An 18170-nucleotide genomic window follows, 5' to 3' on the forward strand; every position below is an offset into this window, starting at 1 on the left:
TTCATAGCCCAATCCTAATTCCCTTTTTCCTACTTAAAGGAAGGCTTTCAACCTTGGCTAAGTATGTTTTAAAGAAAGCATATATTACTAATAGCTTGAGATATCTTTCAGTAGACTTTATAAAAACGTTTTCTTAAAAAAAATGTTTTCTTAACCATTATTTGTGAAATATTAGAGGAAACCATGAGCTATTGTTATTGAGTTAGCATTGTGTCTTTTTCTATTTGGGGGAAAAAGTAGTTTTATGTAACCCAGAAACTGTCAACATCAGTTTCTTTGTGTGTTGACATTCTGTGGTTTGACAGTTACAATATGAAATTTAATACTTGAAAATTTTGAAATTTGTTTCAATCATGAATGACCTTAGTGCATAAAAGAAAGCCACTGTGAATATTGTTTTTATATTTTTCTAGATAACAATGGTGGTAGAGTTGTGGAAATATGTGACTTTGTTTTTCAGGTTTTTTCCCCCCCTATTTTGCCCATGATCAGTATAAGAATTAACTATTTGATTGCTTTCAAGGCTATGAAAATGAGTCGGAGATCAGCTGATGCCAGTCAGAGGAGTTTGGCTTATAATCGAATAGTTGATGCCCTAAGTGAATTCAGGTACATGGTCTCCACCTTTTCATAATATAGAGTTGTTTTGCTGTGTATATAGAAAGATTTATTTTCTTTAACTTAATCCTGACAAAATTTAATTCTTTGAATTTCTTTGTACCATAGTCAAATGAGGGTGTAATCCAGCAGGCCATGGGCTCCTATGTTGTTAAATATTAAATGTGCCTATGATTCAGGCACATTTAGGAGCCATCAGCAGGACGATTTTTAATATTGGACCATTAAACATGCAAATATGGTGCAGATCCTCCCCCCCCCCCCTTTTTTTTTTTGGTGACAGAGAGAGGGACAGATAGAGACAGATAGAAAGGGAGAGAGATGAAAAGCATCAATTCTTTGTTGAGGCCCCTTAATTGTTCAGTGATTGCTGTCTCATATGTGCCTTGATTGGGGGGCTCCAGCAGAATAAGTGATCCCTTGCTCAAGCCAGTGACCTTGGACTCAAGCAAGTGACTTTGGGCTTCCAAGTCAGCAACCTTTGGGCTTGAGCCAGCGACTGTGGGGTAGTGTCTATGATCCCACGCTCAAGCCAGCAATCCCCTACTCAAGCCGAGCCCGTACTCAAGCTGGATAATACTGCACTCAAGCTGGCAGCCTCAGGGTTTTGAACCTGCGTCCTCTGTGTCCCAGTCTGACGCTCTATCCACTGCACCACCACCTGGTCAGGCTGATGCAGATCTTTATACTAGCAGAAATGTGCTTTGTTGTCTCTTGGGCTCATAGCTATAGGGATTAGTTGAGTGTTATTTAACTAGTGATAAGAATCAAATGTTCTTGGATACATGGAATAGAAGGATACATGCATATAGGGAATATGAGCTTGATGTTGCAAATAAGTGTTGCTTGATTCTTTCTTTAGATATGGCAAAGCAAATAGTTTTTCACACAACAAAGTTTGTGCCTGAAGCTTCAATAACTGCTATAACTGTGATCTCATTATGGCAAGCAAACATATTGCATATAAACTTATATTGGAAATCTCACAAAATGACTGATGTGTGTTGCCTTCTGAGACAATTGTTTCAGGTCTACTTCTCTTATCTTCTTGGTCTTTCCTCCTTTAGATTGGATAGATATAGACTCTTTGCTTATTTGCCTAAAAGAATCCCCCAATATTATTTCTGAGTTTTACATTCTGAAGTATTACAAGGGAATGAATCTGTGCCCTTGAACTTGGAGCTCTTGCTTACATTATTGGATTACAGTTTCTTTTCTGCAGTCACAAGCTTTGTGGCAGAGGCCAAGAGTCCCCATTTGAGCTCTGAGGAAACACTGTCATTATAAATCCAGCGGAGGTTACCAGAATAGTAAATATTGTCATAAGACTCATTCCTACTAGAATACTCTTAGGTTGTAAACAATATTTTTATTTAAAACAATTGAATTAGGCCCTGGCCGGTTGGCTCAGCGGTAGAGCGTCGGCCTGGTGTGCAGGAGTCCCGGGTTCGATTCCCAGCCAGGGCATACAAGAGAAGCGCCCATCTGCTTCTTCACCCCTCTCCCTCTCCTTCCTCTCTGTCTCTCTCTTCCTCTCCCGCAGCCAGGGCATCATTGGAGCAAAGGTGGCCCGGGTGCTGGGGGTGGCTCTATGGCCTCTGCCTCAGGTGCTAGAATGGCTCTGGTTGCAACAGAGCAACGCCCCAGATGGGCAGAGCATCGTCCCCTGATGGGCATGCCGGGTGGATCCCAGTTGGGCACGTGTGGGAGTCTGTCTGACTGCCTCCTCGTTTCCAACTTCAGAAAAATACAAAAACAAGCAAATAAACAAAAGAAATAAAACAATTGAATTAAATACTTGTGAGTTAATTGCTTTGGTAATAAGGTAGTATGAATGGCCTAGCCTTAGAGTTTTAAGATTGCCTAGAATTTAGAACATTGAATTTCAAAAATTATTAAAAATGTATATCATGATTTGCCGGGGTCCAGCCCCGGGGGGGATCCAGGGGTCCCACAGGAGGAGACGGCGTCGGCGAAATCGAGTGAGAGAGCCGAATTCTTTTCTTTCTCTTTATTCTCTAGTTAGCATTTACTGCCAGGCATCTCTACCAAATGCTAGTACAGCTCCTTTTTTATACACACACACCAAGTTACAATTACATGGTATTAATCATTGCTTCTGTTTCACTATGTTTACATGTTTCCAGATAACAGTTAATTTATATCTATAAACTACAATTCAGGTGGCAAATTATTCAAAGTACAATTAAAAAATAACTTGAATAGCGATAACATCGGTGAAAGCTTTTAAAGGATTAGTACTAACTAATAACTCAACTTTATTGTTGTTGTGAGTCAAGGGGCAGAGAGAGATTAACAGACAAAATCATTAAGGACTAGCAAAGGACCACTGCTTGCTCAGGCAAATGGCCTTGAGTTCATGCAGTGTCCTAACTTTTCTCACAAGACTTCAAAAGGCTTGCTTATTAAGAAATTGTCATAACATCAAGAGTAACTTTTGCTTAAAGATATATAGAGTGCACCTGCAAGATAGCTTAGTATTAGCAACATAATTTCAGAAGACATTAATTGCTATTGCTTCGATGTATGCCCTTCCATACCTCTCATTATCAGAAGAAAGAATTTTTGGGAAAGTGTATAAATTTCATGAGAGTGTCTCACTGAGAAAGCCCAGCAACTGCCTTCAGTCATAAAACAATTCTCTTAGCAAAACATTCTTTTCTTGCTGACTGCATTCCCATCCCAAGCCATGCAACGGGCCATTCCATTACACTTTACCTAAGATTCTAATGTCTAGTTAAACTTTATTTATTTACTATATTCACACACTAGTAAATTCTAACTATATTCTTCTTAGAGTGTTCCACTATTTGCAGATCAAATAAGCAAAAAGAAAGGAAAGTTTCTCTACTCTATTACATGAAAAGGCTAGGGAGGAAAAATGATGAATTAAGTGAAGGCCAAAAGGTGCTCTGTGCACAGCCACTGCCTTCTACCCATTCACAAGTCACAATCTATTCTTTCTAACATGATTAAGAAGAAATTCTCCTACAAACTTAACCCTTTATGAGGGATATCATAGCCAGCCTCTTATGTTTACGAGCCCAGATCAAGGGGCTTACAGGCTTTTCTGTGGAACTTACACCTTCTGTCTCATTTCCAAAGAAATTACTACAAATCTACAGGGAAAGCACGGTACTATTATCCCTGTGCCACAAATAATAGCACACACCCAGAAAAAGGGGGGATATAAGGCCAGATTAATTCAAAAGATTAAAAGGGGAGGTATCGTTGTGCCTTTCCTTGCGGTGACTTTGTCAACCCGCAGCTGTTGGTCTTTACTGCGGTGACTCTATCTTCTTTTGCTGTGACTTTGTCAACCAGCAGTTGTGGATCTTCTTCTGCTGTGACCTAGTTAGCCAGCATTAGTGGATCGGCTCCCGACAATGATTGTGTACCTTTCTTTTTGTATTGCTGTGATTATTTCTCTTCAGTTACTATGCAAATCTGAAAGGCTATATAAGTTAGTTAAGCATTCTTATGGTATCTTAAAAATACTTTATAAATTCATAATTTTTATTAAGAAGGTTATTTGTAGAAGTCCTTCAATCTATAAATGATTCTGTATTTGTGAATTCACCTACTTGCTAAAATTTTTAACCCCACTGTATGTATACTCACAGTGCTCTTACGATCATTTGTGGACATGCATGGAACGGTGAAAAATTTGAGTGGCCTGCACATACATTCTCTGATGAAGTTGAACAAGACAATGCTCTACCTTTTTATTCAGCTCTCATTCTTTAAAGAAGTGTCCTTTTAGACATCTATATATATAGCACCAGTTTGTATTTGCATTTTTTGCTTTTTGTTAGTGATTTTGCTGTTAAAAATGGCCCTAAAGCATAGTGTTGAAATGCTGACCAGTGTTCCTAAGTGTGAGAAGGCTGTGGTGTGCCTTACAGAGAAAAATATATTTGTTAGGTAAGCTTCATTCAGGCAAGAGTCAGTGCTATTGGCTGTGAATTCAATGTTAATGAATCAATAATATATTAAAATTTAAAATTTATATATAACAATCCTCATAATATTGCAAGATTAGGTAGTGATGATTTGACAAGAATGTTGTGACCAGAGGCTCACAGGAACCTTATTCCTGTGTTTCCCCTAGAAACAGTGACTTGGTGTTCACTAATTCAGTGTTCACATCAACTTTATAGAACATTCCTACAAATAATAAGATTATCATACTTAATTTTCAAACTAAGTGGTTATTAAAAGTTAGCAATTATATAATTTTTTTTCTTTTTTTCCAAGTGAGAGGAGGGGAGATAAGAGTGATAGACTCCCACGTACACCCCAGCCGGGATCCACCAGGCAACCCCCATCTGGGGCCACGCTTTTAACAAAGCTATTTTTAATGCCAGAGGCAGTGGCTTAATGGAGCCATCCTCAGTGCCTGGGGCCAATGTGCTTGAACCAATTGAGCCATGGCTGCTGGAAGAGGACAGAAAGGGGAAGAAAGAAGGGAGAGAATGGAGAAGCAAGCAGATGGTGGCTTCTCCTGTGTGCCCTGACCTGGGATCAAACCTGGGACATCACACACCAGGCCAATGCTCTAGCACTGAGCCAACCAGCCATGGCCAACATTTAAATAAATTTTATAGTAGAGGATTATTTTAGGCCAGATAATTAATGAATTTTGGGTAGTTGAGAAGAGGAAGGAAATGATTCACATATATGGAAGTCCTGACACCTAGAGAAGCAGGAAGTATGTTTTAGTAGGTATAGTTTCCTCGTAAAGATGAGGTCTTTGGATTTTTACCTAGACTTAATGCATAACAAACAAAACTAAAGCATGTCTACAGTTCCTTTGTAAATAAAGGAGTCTTTCATTCTTTAAGGACAGATCAGGAAAAATAGTTGACTGAAAATACTTGCCATTCTTACCAGTGACAGGTAGGGCGGGCATAGTTATTAATGGGGAAGAAAGCACCATTACTTCTAGGTCATTGATGACAACATAGACTTGTATATATTGAGAAACATCACTCATAATCAATTTCTTTTGCTTTCTTTGTACCTGATACACTCTGAGATCATAATATATATCCTTAAATACCAAAACACTAAAGCTAATGTTCTCAGTGAACCACTATAAGTACTAATGTTAGTGATCTGGTCCTGGCCCATGACACATAGATTTGTAATAGACACTGATAGGCTGAAGATTCATGGAAAATGAATTGATTAGCTCATTCGTTCATTTATACAGTGTTTCTTTTAATCAAAAAGTATATTCAAATAGTTAAGAAATAAAAATATATATTACACTAAAAGCCAGCAACTTTTGGGCTCAAGCCATCAACCATGGGGTCATATCTAAGATCCCACGCTCAAGCTGGTAATCAAACTGGCAACCTCAGGGTTTTGAACCTTGGTTCTCAGTGTCCCAGGTCAATGTTCTGTCCACCATGCCACCACCTGTTCAGGCTTGATTTATCCATTTTAGAGCATAGTCGAACTCTGCATGAGTTTAGCCTCTCACTTTAGTTCTAGCACAGTCTTGTCTTTTCAGCTGCGGAAAGTATTCTGCTTTCTTTGATATATTTTCCTCTATTTCTTCTCTCTTGAATTAATTTCTTTAGAAACTGGCATTCCTAGATTATTCTTCTGTGTCTTTTTTCTTTCATGTTTTTCTTTTTCATTTCTTCTGGGGCCATTTTGTGTGTGTGTGTCTTTCTGTTTGTGTTGCTTTCTTTTTGAAGGCTTTCCCTATGTATCAGTAGTTTGGTTGTCCATTTGTAGTTGAGAGTGAAGCACCAAGGTAAAGGTTGGGAGGTCTGTGCATACTGTATAACTTCACTTTAGGGCAGTGTTACTCAACCATTTTTTAATTAATACTCCCTGAAGGAGCATATTTAGACATATTCCCTCTAATCATTTCCCTCCACCATGAAATTTTAATACTACAAGATTTACTGTGTACTTGTTTATTTACTTTGAAATATTCAAATGTCAGAAAGGGTTTGGGGGCATCAGTTCTCTGGGCCATGCAATTGCTATATCTGCTTTCCTGTCTGTAGTCATTCTGTGGGAAAATGGAGTGGAGATAAGGGGTCACTGACCATTTGTGGACCTTGAGTTAGTCTTCCAGTTTACAGTTCTTTGTAACTCCTATTCTCTACCAGGCATTTGTGAGTCCTAAGCCTATTTTTATTTCTGGGGGTGCAGTTTAGTTGCTTCTTGTATATGCCCATCTGTATGAGCAATATAACCCATGTCTTCCTATACCCTACTACTTCAGTTAACATTTTTCTTTATGTTTTATTCTCTATAATTTTAAATGTCATTATGGTTTCTTTCCTGGTCTGTTTGTTATAGTGATTTATTTGTTTTCAGATCCTTAAGTGATATTCACTGGGACATCAGAACCGAAAGGGTATACACCAGGGGTCCCCAAACTTTTTACACAGGGGGCCAGTTCACTGTCCCTCAGACCGTTGGAGGGCCGGACTATAAAAAAAACAACTATGAGCAAATCCCTATGCACACTGCACATATCTTATTTTAAAGTAAAAAAACAAAACGGGAACAAATACAATATTTAAAATAAAGAACAAGTAAATTTAAATCAACAAACTGACCGGTATTTCAATGGGAACTATGCTCCTCTCACTGACCACCAGTGAAAGAGTTGCCCCTTCCGGAAGTGCAGCGGGGGCCGGATAAATGGCCTCAGGGGGCCGCATGTGGCCCGCGGGCCGTAGTTTGGGGACCCCTGGTATACACATTATTCTGTTTTTCATCTTATCTGATTTTCCTTAATAGGCTTTTTAAAAAAATTTTTATTTATTTTTTATTTATTCATTTTAGGAGAGGGAGGGAGGGAGAGAGAGAGAGAGAAGAGAGACAGAGAGAGAGAAGGGGGGGAGGAGCTGGAAACATCAACTCCCATATGTGCCTTGACCAGGCAAGCCCAGGGTTTCGAACTGGCAACATCAGCATTTCCAGGTCGACGCTTTATCCACTGCGCCACCACAGGTCAGGCTTCTTAATAGGCTTTAAAAAGACACATTTTCACATATCCCTAGTTTTTATTCTAGTTGTTTTTTCTCTGTAAAATACCTTTAATTTTCTATTTATTCTTAAGTTCTCATAAATGATTTTATGTCTTACTAAGAACATATTAACCTGTATTTGTCATCTCTGTCCATTGTAATATATTGTGTTTCTATCAGTGAAACTTGTTCAGGTACAAGAATTCTTTTCTTTCTTATATTCTCAGTGTTAGGGAATTATGCCAAGGTGATTATTTTGAGGTGGTTATATTGTGGAACTATCAGAGAAGAGACCAATTAGTTTCTTAAGGCTCAGCTTTGTAGGAGTTACTGTCTGGTGAGAGTATAAGACCTCATTGAATAGATACTAATGTAAAAGGAAAAGAATCAACATCTGAAAGGTATTCTTGAAGACTTCAGGAAAGAGTGCAAGTCATGAGACTAGCTATTGCCTAAGAAAATGAAATAGCCAGAAGATCACTATTATAATTGTTCAATACTCCTTTCTTCTGTTAATTCAAGGAAATCTTTTAAAGGTTGAGAGTCAAAATACAGCCATCTAGTGTTCTTATCATCCTTCAGAACTTTACTGAAATGTCTCAGTGTGGGCAACAAAATGATGCTTATGAACTGTTGTTTTAAGTGGGTATATGGATAAGCTATTACCTCATTTACAAAATTTTCTTTTCTGTGTTTTTTATTATTTGCGTTATCTTTAAATAAAGGCACATTTGAGAAAGCAATCAATGTACAACTAAGGTGTCGCAATGCGCAACAAGAAACTAATGATTGATGCTTCTCATCTCTCCGTTCCTGTCTGTCTGTCCTTGTCTATCCTGCTCTCTGACTCTCTCTCTGTCTCTGTAAAAAATAAATAAATAAATATAGCATATACGTTAGAAATGTAGAACTAGCCTGACCTGGTGGTGGCGCAGTGGATGGATAGAGCATTGGACTGGGATGTGGTGGACCCGGTTCGAGACCCCAAGGTCACCAGCTTGAGCGCGGGCTCATCTTGTTTGAGCAAGGCTCACCAACTTGAGCTCAAGGTCATTGGCTCGAGCAAGGAGTCACTCAGTCTACTGTAGCCCCCCAGTCAAGGCACATATGAGAAATCAATCAATGAACAACTAAGGAACCATAATGAAGAATTAATGTTTCTCATCTCCCTCCCTTTCTGTCTATCTGTCCTTCTCTCTGACTCTCTTTCTGTCTCTTCCCCTCCCCTCAAAGAAATGTAGAACTGGAGGGGATTTAGAAATGATCTACTCCTAAGCTTTTATTTTACAGGCAGAGGAAACTGATGCTTAAAGTAGGGAAATAACTTACCTAAGGGCATACAGTCAGTGAGGACAGAGCCAGTGCCAGAGCCAACATATTTTGAGTTTATGTACAGAATATTTTCCATAGAACTGTGCTGATGACAAAGAAGAAATAACTTGATTTATTGTCTCCTCTCAAAAGCTTTAATAATCTAGGTGGGAGCCCCAAGACAACAAGATAACTTTATTTTAAGGTATGTAATTCTGCAAACTGATTTTCAAATTATGTTTTCCTCTTTTTAGGACAACAATTTATAATCTTTACACAATGCCACGAATTGGAGAGCCTGTCTGGCTTACAATGATGTCAGGGATCCCAGAAAAGAACCAGCTTTGCCATCGATTCATGAAGGAGTTCACTTTTCTAATGGAAAATGCTTCAAAAAATCAGTATGGTTTACTTTATCTAACTATCTATCTATCTATCTGAGTGATCTTAAATATCTTAGCTATTTTTACTATAACTTACTGTGATAACAAATTGTGCTCAAACTCAATCACAAAAGTAATAGAATTAACTGTTATCTTTGTAATTTTTTGATATTATTAATAATCAAAACAGAATTTTAAAAGATAATTGAGGCCCTGGCTGGTTTGCTCAGTCAATTAAGAGCATTATCCCAAAACAACAAGGTTGCAGGTTTGATCCTCAGTCAGAGCACACATGGGAAGTAGCCAAAGAATGCACAACTGAGTGGAACAACAAATGAATACTTCCCTTCTCTCTCCCTTCCTCTCTCTGTCTCAAGAAAAATTAAGCCCTGGCCAGGACAGCTTGGCTGGTTGGAGCGTTGTCCTGGAGCATGGAAGTTGCGGATTCAATTTACCGGTCAGGGCACATATAGAAGCAGCTCAATGTTTCTATCTCTTTCTCTCTCCTTCCCTCTTACAAACAAACAAAAAACAATAATTAAAATACAGAGTATAGCCTGACCAGGCGGTGGCGCAGTGGATAGAGCGTCAGACTAGGATGCAGAGGACCCAGGTTCGAGGCCCTGAGGTCGCCAGCTTGAGTGCGGGCTCATCTGGTTTGAGCAAAAAGCCCCACTAGCTTGAACCCAAGGTCGCTGGCTCCAGCAAGGGGTTACTCGATCTGCTGTAGGCCCGCGGTCAAGGCACATATGAGAAAGCAATCAGTGAACAACTAAGGTGTTGCAATGCACAATGAAAAACTAATGATGGATGCTTCTCATCTCTCTTTGTTCCTGTCTGTCTGTCCCTATCTATCCCTCTCTCTAACTCACTCACTGTCTCTGTAAAAAATAAAAAAATAAAAAAAGATGTAAAATGTTCTTCTTTAAAATATATATATATATATAGGGTATAGAAGAAGGCCACAGAACTTGATAAATGAGAAAGAGTAAAAATGTCTATGTGTGAAAATTAAAATCCTGACATCTTGCAAAACTCTCTGAGGCTTCTCATTTTTTTGTGAATACATCTACTTTTTTTCTTCCATTCTATAGAAAAGAAGTTAGATACAGGTTGGGGCAAAATTAGTTTTACAGTTATTCATATGGAAAATAATACAATAATAAGTACCAATACAAGAATAAACTCTTTGTTTCATGTAGTTACAGTTACAAACCTACTTTAGTCCCAGTCTGTATAAGGAAGTGCCAGGATTCCAATGATCCATCTTTAATGTGATATTTTACCTTTTTTTTTCACATCAAATTCATAGAATTCAATGCTTTTATTCTTTTTTGGTGGTAGATTGTTTAATACTTTCCTTCATTTTCTAATTTATTAATTTTATACAAACCTCCTGGTTGATTTGTTAATAACTGTGCCAATTGAACACTGAGAAGAATCCGTAGTTTTTCAAGTAAAACCACAATTTTGTTTTGTAATTATGATCAGAAATAGCTCCTTGTGAATGCTGTCTTTATTTTAAGGATTTTCTTAGATTCTTACACAACTGAAAACTTATTTTCATTTTCCTTCTGGTGATTTTCCTATCCTTTCATCTGCCTCCCCTTTTTTTGTGCTGTTTGACCAAATGAGAATTCATGCTCTCTTTGCTTTATTCTGTCACTGTATTTTACTTGAGGATTTATATGAAGACAGATTGGAATCTGATAGGATGCATTTTGTTTTCAGATTCTTACCAGCACTCATTACTGCAGTTCTGACCAATCATCTTGCCTGGGTTCCAACAGTCATGCCAAATGGACAACCACCTATAAAAATATTTTTAGAAAAACATTCCTCTCAGAGTGTGGACATGTTGGCAAAGACTCATCCATATAACCCACTTTGGGCTCAACTGGGTAAGTAGTTTGATAAGCCTTACATTAGACTTTTGTGTAACTGTTTGGAGTTATAGCAAATAATAAGAAAAAAGAAGTAAATGCTCTCTTTTACCTCCTCCATTCTAAAGCATCTGTTCAGTATTTTTCCTTTCAAGTCTGCTAAATTGTTTTGTCCTCTCCCTTCCCATCTTATGCCTAATATTTCTTATAGATAGAGAGCTGCAGCTGAAGCAAGAGAAACAGGATGATGGCTGGTACTCTAGTAACTTCAGGGTCTTCAGGGGAGTTTGTGTTAGGTCCTTTGCCCAGAAAAAGTGAGTCAACAAAGTCAGCTGTGATAGCTAGAATGAGTCTGGTTAACTGAAAAGCAGCCTTTGAGGTTTGTATTGCTCCACTTTGTTGAGTAATTTTGGAAGCTGTTTCCTTGTATGCTAGGCCCCAGTGAATAAATGGTTAACAGAAAAAAGGGGCTAATTGATGCATAGACAGTCATTAGGAAGGCAGTATAGTATGTTGCTTAAAAAAGCACAGGTTGTAGAATCAGGCAGACCTCATTTGATTCCAGTTTCCTTGTTTGCAAAGTGGGGATAATAATTGGTAGTACATACTTCATAAAGTTATGACGTTTAAATGAGATAATACGGTCCTGGCCGGTTGGCTCAGCAGTAGAGTGTTGGCCTGGCGTGCAGGAGTCCCAGGTTCAATTCCCGGCCAGGGCACACAGGAGAAGCACCCATCTGCTTCTCCACCCCTACCCCTCTCCTTCCTCTCTGTCTCTCTCTTCCCCTCCCGCAACCAAGGCTCCATTGGAGCAAAGATGGCTCAGGCGCTGAGGATGGCTCTGTGGCCTCTGCCTCAGGCGCTAGAATGGCTCTGAATGCGACAGAGTGATGCCCCAGATGGGCAGAGCATCACCCCCTGGTGGGTATGCTGGGTGGATCCCGGTCGGGCGCATGCAGGAGTCTGTCTGATTGCCTCCCCGTTTCCAGCTTTGGAAAAATGAAAAAAAATAAATAAATAAAATAAAAATAAATGAGATAATACATGTAAAGTGCTTAGGTCAATGTCTGGTAAATGCAGCTGCTGTTGGTCCAACCTTACTCTATTGCCGTTAGGTAATGGGGGAGGAATATGATGAGAACATGTTGGTGACCTGGTAGGATCTTCCCTTAGGTTGTGCTGGTGAGTGAGCTGCCAGGCAGATTGTCATGTAGCTTATTAATTTTAGTAATCAAACTCCTTCCCTCCCTCTCTCCTTCCTTCTTCTCACCCTCTTTTCCCATCTTCCCTCCCTCTCTCCTTCCTTTCCTTTTGTTTACTGAATTATACAGTAATTGATATATGCCATACACATTTATGAAGTATATGGTTTTGTAAGTTTTGATGTACAGGGTGGAACAAAAGTAGGTTTACAGTTGTTCATTTAGAAAATAATACAATAATCAGTAAATAGTAATACAAGACTAAACTCACGTACTCACAACTGTAAACCTACTTTTGCCCCATCCTGTATATGTCAAAATATAAATGCCTCTGAAACCATCACCAAAATTGAGATGGTGAACATGTCCCCAACTTCCAAAATTATTTCATGCCCTCCCTCCTGTTTTTCCACACTCTCACTGTCTACCCTTGCATATATCAAGGCAGCCCCTGGTCTACCTTCTGTCACTATAGATTATTTTGCATTTTCTAGAGTTTTATATAAATGGAATCATAGCAGGATATTCTGTTTATTTTGTCTGACTTCTTTCATTTAACATAGTAATTTTTAGATTGACTTATTTTGTATATATATTAATCATTCATTTCTTTTTTTTAATTTTTGTTGAGATGAAGACTTTTTTTTTTTTTTTTACAGAGACAGAGAGAGAGTCAGAGAGAGGGATAGACAGGGACAGACAGACAGGAACGGAGAGATGAGAAGCATCAATCATTAATTTCTCATTGCGCATTGCAATACCTTAGTTGTTCATTTATTGCTTTCTCATATGTTCCTTGACCACGGGCCTTCAGCAGACCGAGTGACCCCTTGCTCGAGCCAGCAACCTTGGGTCCAAGCTGGTGAGCTTTGCTCAAACCAGATGAGCCCGCGCTCAAGCTGGCGACCTTGGGGTCTCGAACCTGGGTCCTCCGCATCCCAGTCCAACGCTCTATCCACTGCGCCATCGCCTGGTCAGGCTCATTCATTTCTTTTTAATGCTGAATAGTATTCTGTTGTATTGTTAATAATTTTCTTTTTTCAAATCACATAATTCTGTAATATTTTTAGGCATTTCAAACCTATTTCAATGCTATAGCTATTTATTGAGTACATGATAAATTTAAGGCTCTTTGCAAAGAGCATTGGAGGATATAAAAATGAATGCTATCTAGTCCTTGCCCTCAAGAAGTTGACAGTATTATACTATAGGTAATACATATATGGATGATAATGATTAATTCAAAGAGGAACTATAAAAGAAAGGAAAAGTTCAGTGGGAGTTCAACTGGGGAAACTTACTTTTGCCCATGTGAGAATGACTGGTTGGGAAGCTTTGGACTGGTAAAAATAGAGAAGGAAACGCATGTGAAATGAATAAAGGAGTCAAGGTGTTAAAAGTGCTGAGCATTTTCATTGGTTTGGTTTAAGTAGTCCACTTTAAGTTGTACTTTGGGTGAATAAAGATGCAAAAAGGTAACTGTAAGAAGGTAACCTGGAGAAGTAAAGTAGAACTATTCATGAAAGACTGACTTGCTATGACAAAGCAGTTTCAATTTATTTAGTAATTAGTGGGAACTTAAAAATAGTTTTGAGCAGTGACATGATGGTATTAGGGCCAGTGACTTAGCCAAAAAAGAAAATTTATAATAGTACTGTTTATATAGCAGTGATTTTCAAACTTTTTACACTTGGAGAGCAATGAAAATTAGGGAATTATTTTGGGGACTGCTAAGGCAAACAAGTGTGAGGGTTTTTTATAAAGTATAAAAGAGGTTTTTAAATGTGTATGCAGACAATTTGCAAAATTGAATTAGATTTAAATCAATGACTTTGTATTCTCTATTTTAAAATATTTTGACACCTTTGTTGCTTTAATTTGAGCTGTTGCTTAAATATAGAAATGACTTTGATAACTTAGTTACCCTTGCCCTCTTTTTTTTTTTTTTTTTAAACAGGCAGAGAGAGAGTCAGAGAGAAGGATAGATAGGGACAGACAGACAGGAACGGAGAGAGATGAGAAGCATCAATCATCAGTTTTTCGTTGCAACACCTTAGTTGTTCATTGATTGCCTTCTCATATGTGCCTTGACCGTGGGCCTAGTAACCCTTCCTCGAGCCAGCGACCTTGGGTCCAAGCTGGTGAGCTTTGCTCAAACCAGATGAGCCCGCTCTCAAGCTGGCGACCTTGGATTCTTGAACCTGGGTCCTCCTCATCCCAGTCCAACGCTCTATCCACTGCACCACCACCTGGTCAGGCCCTTGCCCTCTTTTTTAATATAATGGCATATTCATATTTAGTAGGGATACAAAAGTAAAAATGTCACTCATCTTTTACAGAACTAAGAATAAAACTTGAACCCTCATAGACTAAGACTAGGTTTTCAGTAATTTAGAATAGCGTGCTTAGCTATATGAGTAAAGGATGTATCCATTAACTGATTTTTCCCTTGCAGGGGACTTGTACGGTGCTATTGGCTCTCCTGTAAGGTTAGCAAGGACTGTGATAGTTGGCAAACGACAAGACATGGTCCAGAGGCTGCTTTATTTTCTTACTTATTTCATAAGATGCTCTGAACTTCAAGAAACCCATCTTTTAGAAAACGGAGAAGATGAAGCCATTGTTATGCCAGGCACAGTAATTACTACCACATTAGAGAAAGGTGAAATAGAAGAATCTGAGTATGTGCTTGTCACAATGCATAGAAACAAAAGCAATTTGCTCTTTAAAGAGTCAGAAGAAACAAGGACTCCTAATTTTAACTGTAAATATTGCAGTCCTCCCCTCCTTGGGCAAAATACAGAGAATGTTTCAAGAGGAAAGAGCGAAGATATTCAAAACAGCTCTAAGGAGCTGCTAGAAATTGCAGATGAGTGCCAACTGATTTCTCCCTCTGACTGCCAAGAAGAAAATGCTGCTGATGTTAAACAGTGCAGAGATAAATTAAGAACTTGCCTTGACACCAAATTAGAGACAGTTGTTTGCACGGGATCTGCTCCAGTTGACAAATATGCATTGTTGAAGTCAGACTTAGAGCTAACAGAAGAAATAGGGAAGAGTGAGGAATTGCTGGATTCTGGTAATCACACAGGCAGAGTGCTGAGATTCCCTGGAGGAATGGTTGTGGAAAAGAAACCTCCAGATAAGCTTGTGACTACTGCATTCTCTTGTGAAGCAACCCAGACAAAGGTTACTTTCTTGATTGGGGATTCTATGTCACCTGACTCTGATACTGAACTCCGGAGTCAGGTTGTGGTGGATCAGATTACCAGGCATCACACCAAACCACTGAAAGAAGAAAGAGGGGCTATTGGTCAGCATCAAGAAACTAAACAGACAACTAAGGACCAATGTAGAGAGTCTGATATACTGAACATGGTTTCTGGAGAGCCCTCTGAACTTCCCTGTTGGAATCATTCAGACCCAGAAAGCATGAGCTTATTTGATGAATATTTTAATGATGATTCAATTGAAACCAGGACTATCGATGATATTCCCACTAAAACAAGTACAGATAGTAAAGAACACTGCTGTATGTTAGAGTTTTCAAGAAGATTGTGTACAAAAAATAGCAAACAGAACAATGAATTTTGTAAATGTGTAGAAACAGCTCACCAAGATTCATGTAAAACCTGCTATCCTCAGCAGGACCAAAGAGATACACTCTCCATTCTTGTCCCCCAAGGGGATAAAGGAAATTCAGAGAAAAAAATTGCTGTAGGAACTGAATGGGACATTCCAAGAAATGAAAGTTCAGATAGTGCTCTTGGGGATAGTGAAAGTGAAGATACAGGTCATGATATGACTAGACAAGTAAGCAGTTATTATGGAGGTGAGCAAGAAGATTGGGCAGAAGAAGATGAGATACCTTTTCCTGGGTGAGTAAGAACAACCTGCAATAGGCCTTATATAAATATGTACCATTATTTTGTTTAGCTAGTTTCTGAGGGTTAGTAGTAACTTCTATAAACGAAGAGATAATTTTCCTGGACAAATTCTCTTTTATTATTATGTTCTATTACTCATAGGAAAGATTAAAGGCTAAGTCCTGCAGGCACCCCAGAAAGGCTTTGTGAAGGTAGTAGGGGAAAGTTATGTTGGTACTTAGGAGACTCCTTACTTCTTAGGAGTTTTCAGGCCATTAGAAGTAAATTATGCCGCAAAAAAGGACCTATACTCAGCCAGGCAACTAGGGAGAGATAATCACTGAGAAGATAGGAAATGGCTGTTATAAATAAATGTGGCCAAGACTAAGAGGAAAACAGGGAATGTGTATCCTGGGTCAAGTATACAAGGAGAAGGTTCATACTTGAGAAAATTTAGAAACCAAACTTGAGATTTGTGATATATTTAACTACTTTGTTTTAGATGATAGTTTTCATAATCTGATTGTATTTAGAATGTATTACATCCATAAGGGAAAGCATTCCTAAAGTCTGTTATGAAAGATTTATGCTTAGCTTACCTCTTTAGTTGTTTATCAGACCCTCTTTGGATAAGAAGGGAGTATTTTGTGGTCTGATTTAACAGTTAAGCCAATTTTTATGTAAGAATGATCATACTCTAAATGTATTTTGTAGAAAATGATGGTATTAAATATGGACTAGTAGAGTCCAAACTTTTTATTAGTAAAATGTGTTTATTACTAATTAGGTATACCTTCTTTTGGGACCTTTCTTGTAGGTCAAAGTTAATTGAAGTGAGTTCTGTTCAGCCCAACATCGCCAATTTTGGGAGGTCCTTGTTGGGTGGCTATTGTTCGTCTTATGTGCCTGACTTTGTTCTTCAAGGAATTGGGAATGATGAGAGGCTCCGTCAGTGTCTGCTGTCAGATTTGTCCCATGCTGTACAGGTAAGTGACCTTCACTACTCTTGAATTTTTTTTTGAGTGAACTCTGTTAACCAGTACAACCCAGAATTGCCTTGTATTTTGGTCACAATTGACTGTGTAATACAATCATTGCTCTCTGAAACAATCACTTTCATACCTGTCTCCATAAAAGCAAGTTGAGTTCAAATATCCAAATGGAAATCTGAAATACAGAAAGTACTGTATATAATTCATAGATGTTTATCATCAGACTACTTATAATATCAATAAAATTGCAAATGTTTAAATATGAATGGAATTTTCTTTTTTTTTTAATTTTTTTTACATTTTTTTAAATTTATTAAATCTAATGCAGTGACGTTGATAAATCAGGGTACATATGTTGAGAGAAAACATCTTTAGATTATTTTGACATTTGATTGTGCTGTATACCCCTCCCCCAAAGCTAAATTGTCTTCTGTCACCTTCTATCTGGTTTTCTTTGTGCCCCTCCCCTCCCCCAACCCCTCTCTCCTTCTTCACCCCATCCCCCCTCCCCCCACTCCCCACCCCTGTTTCCATCACATTCTTGTTCATGTCTCTGAGTCTCATTTTTATGTCCCATCTATGTATGGATTCATATAGTTCTTAGTTTTTTTTCTGATTTACTTATTTCACTCCATATAATGTTATCAAGGTCCATCCATGTTATTGTAAATGATCCGATGTCATCATTTCTTATGGCTGAGTAGTAGTATTCCATAGTATATATGTACCAAAGAATTTTAATCCACTCGTCCTCTGAGGGACACTTGGGCTGTTTCCAGATCTTCACTATTGTGAACAATGCTGCCATACACATGGGGGTGCATTTCTCCTTATGGAGCTGTTCTATGGTGTCCTTGGGGTATATTCCTAAAAGTGGGATAGCTGGGTCAAAA

At 38.5% G+C, this 18170-nt stretch overlaps 1 protein-coding gene across 2 annotated transcripts in view; it reads left to right on the forward strand.

The window, feature by feature from the left end:
- The window catches only part of FNIP1 (folliculin interacting protein 1), a 195481-nt gene that overhangs the window by 141976 nt on the left and 35335 nt on the right, over positions 1-18170 (forward strand). For both annotated transcript variants that reach the window (XM_066278448.1, XM_066278449.1), the window contains 5 exons: positions 524-609; positions 9206-9352; positions 11066-11235; positions 14875-16297; positions 17103-17271. In XM_066278448.1, the coding sequence (XP_066134545.1) occupies positions 524-609; positions 9206-9352; positions 11066-11235; positions 14875-16297; positions 17103-17271 (1995 nt within the window). The remainder of the gene's footprint in view (positions 1-523; positions 610-9205; positions 9353-11065; positions 11236-14874; positions 16298-17102; positions 17272-18170) is intronic.

The sequence above is a fragment of the Saccopteryx bilineata genome, chromosome 4 (assembly GCF_036850765.1).
Source record: "Saccopteryx bilineata isolate mSacBil1 chromosome 4, mSacBil1_pri_phased_curated, whole genome shotgun sequence".
Taxonomy (NCBI): domain Eukaryota; kingdom Metazoa; phylum Chordata; class Mammalia; order Chiroptera; family Emballonuridae; genus Saccopteryx; species Saccopteryx bilineata.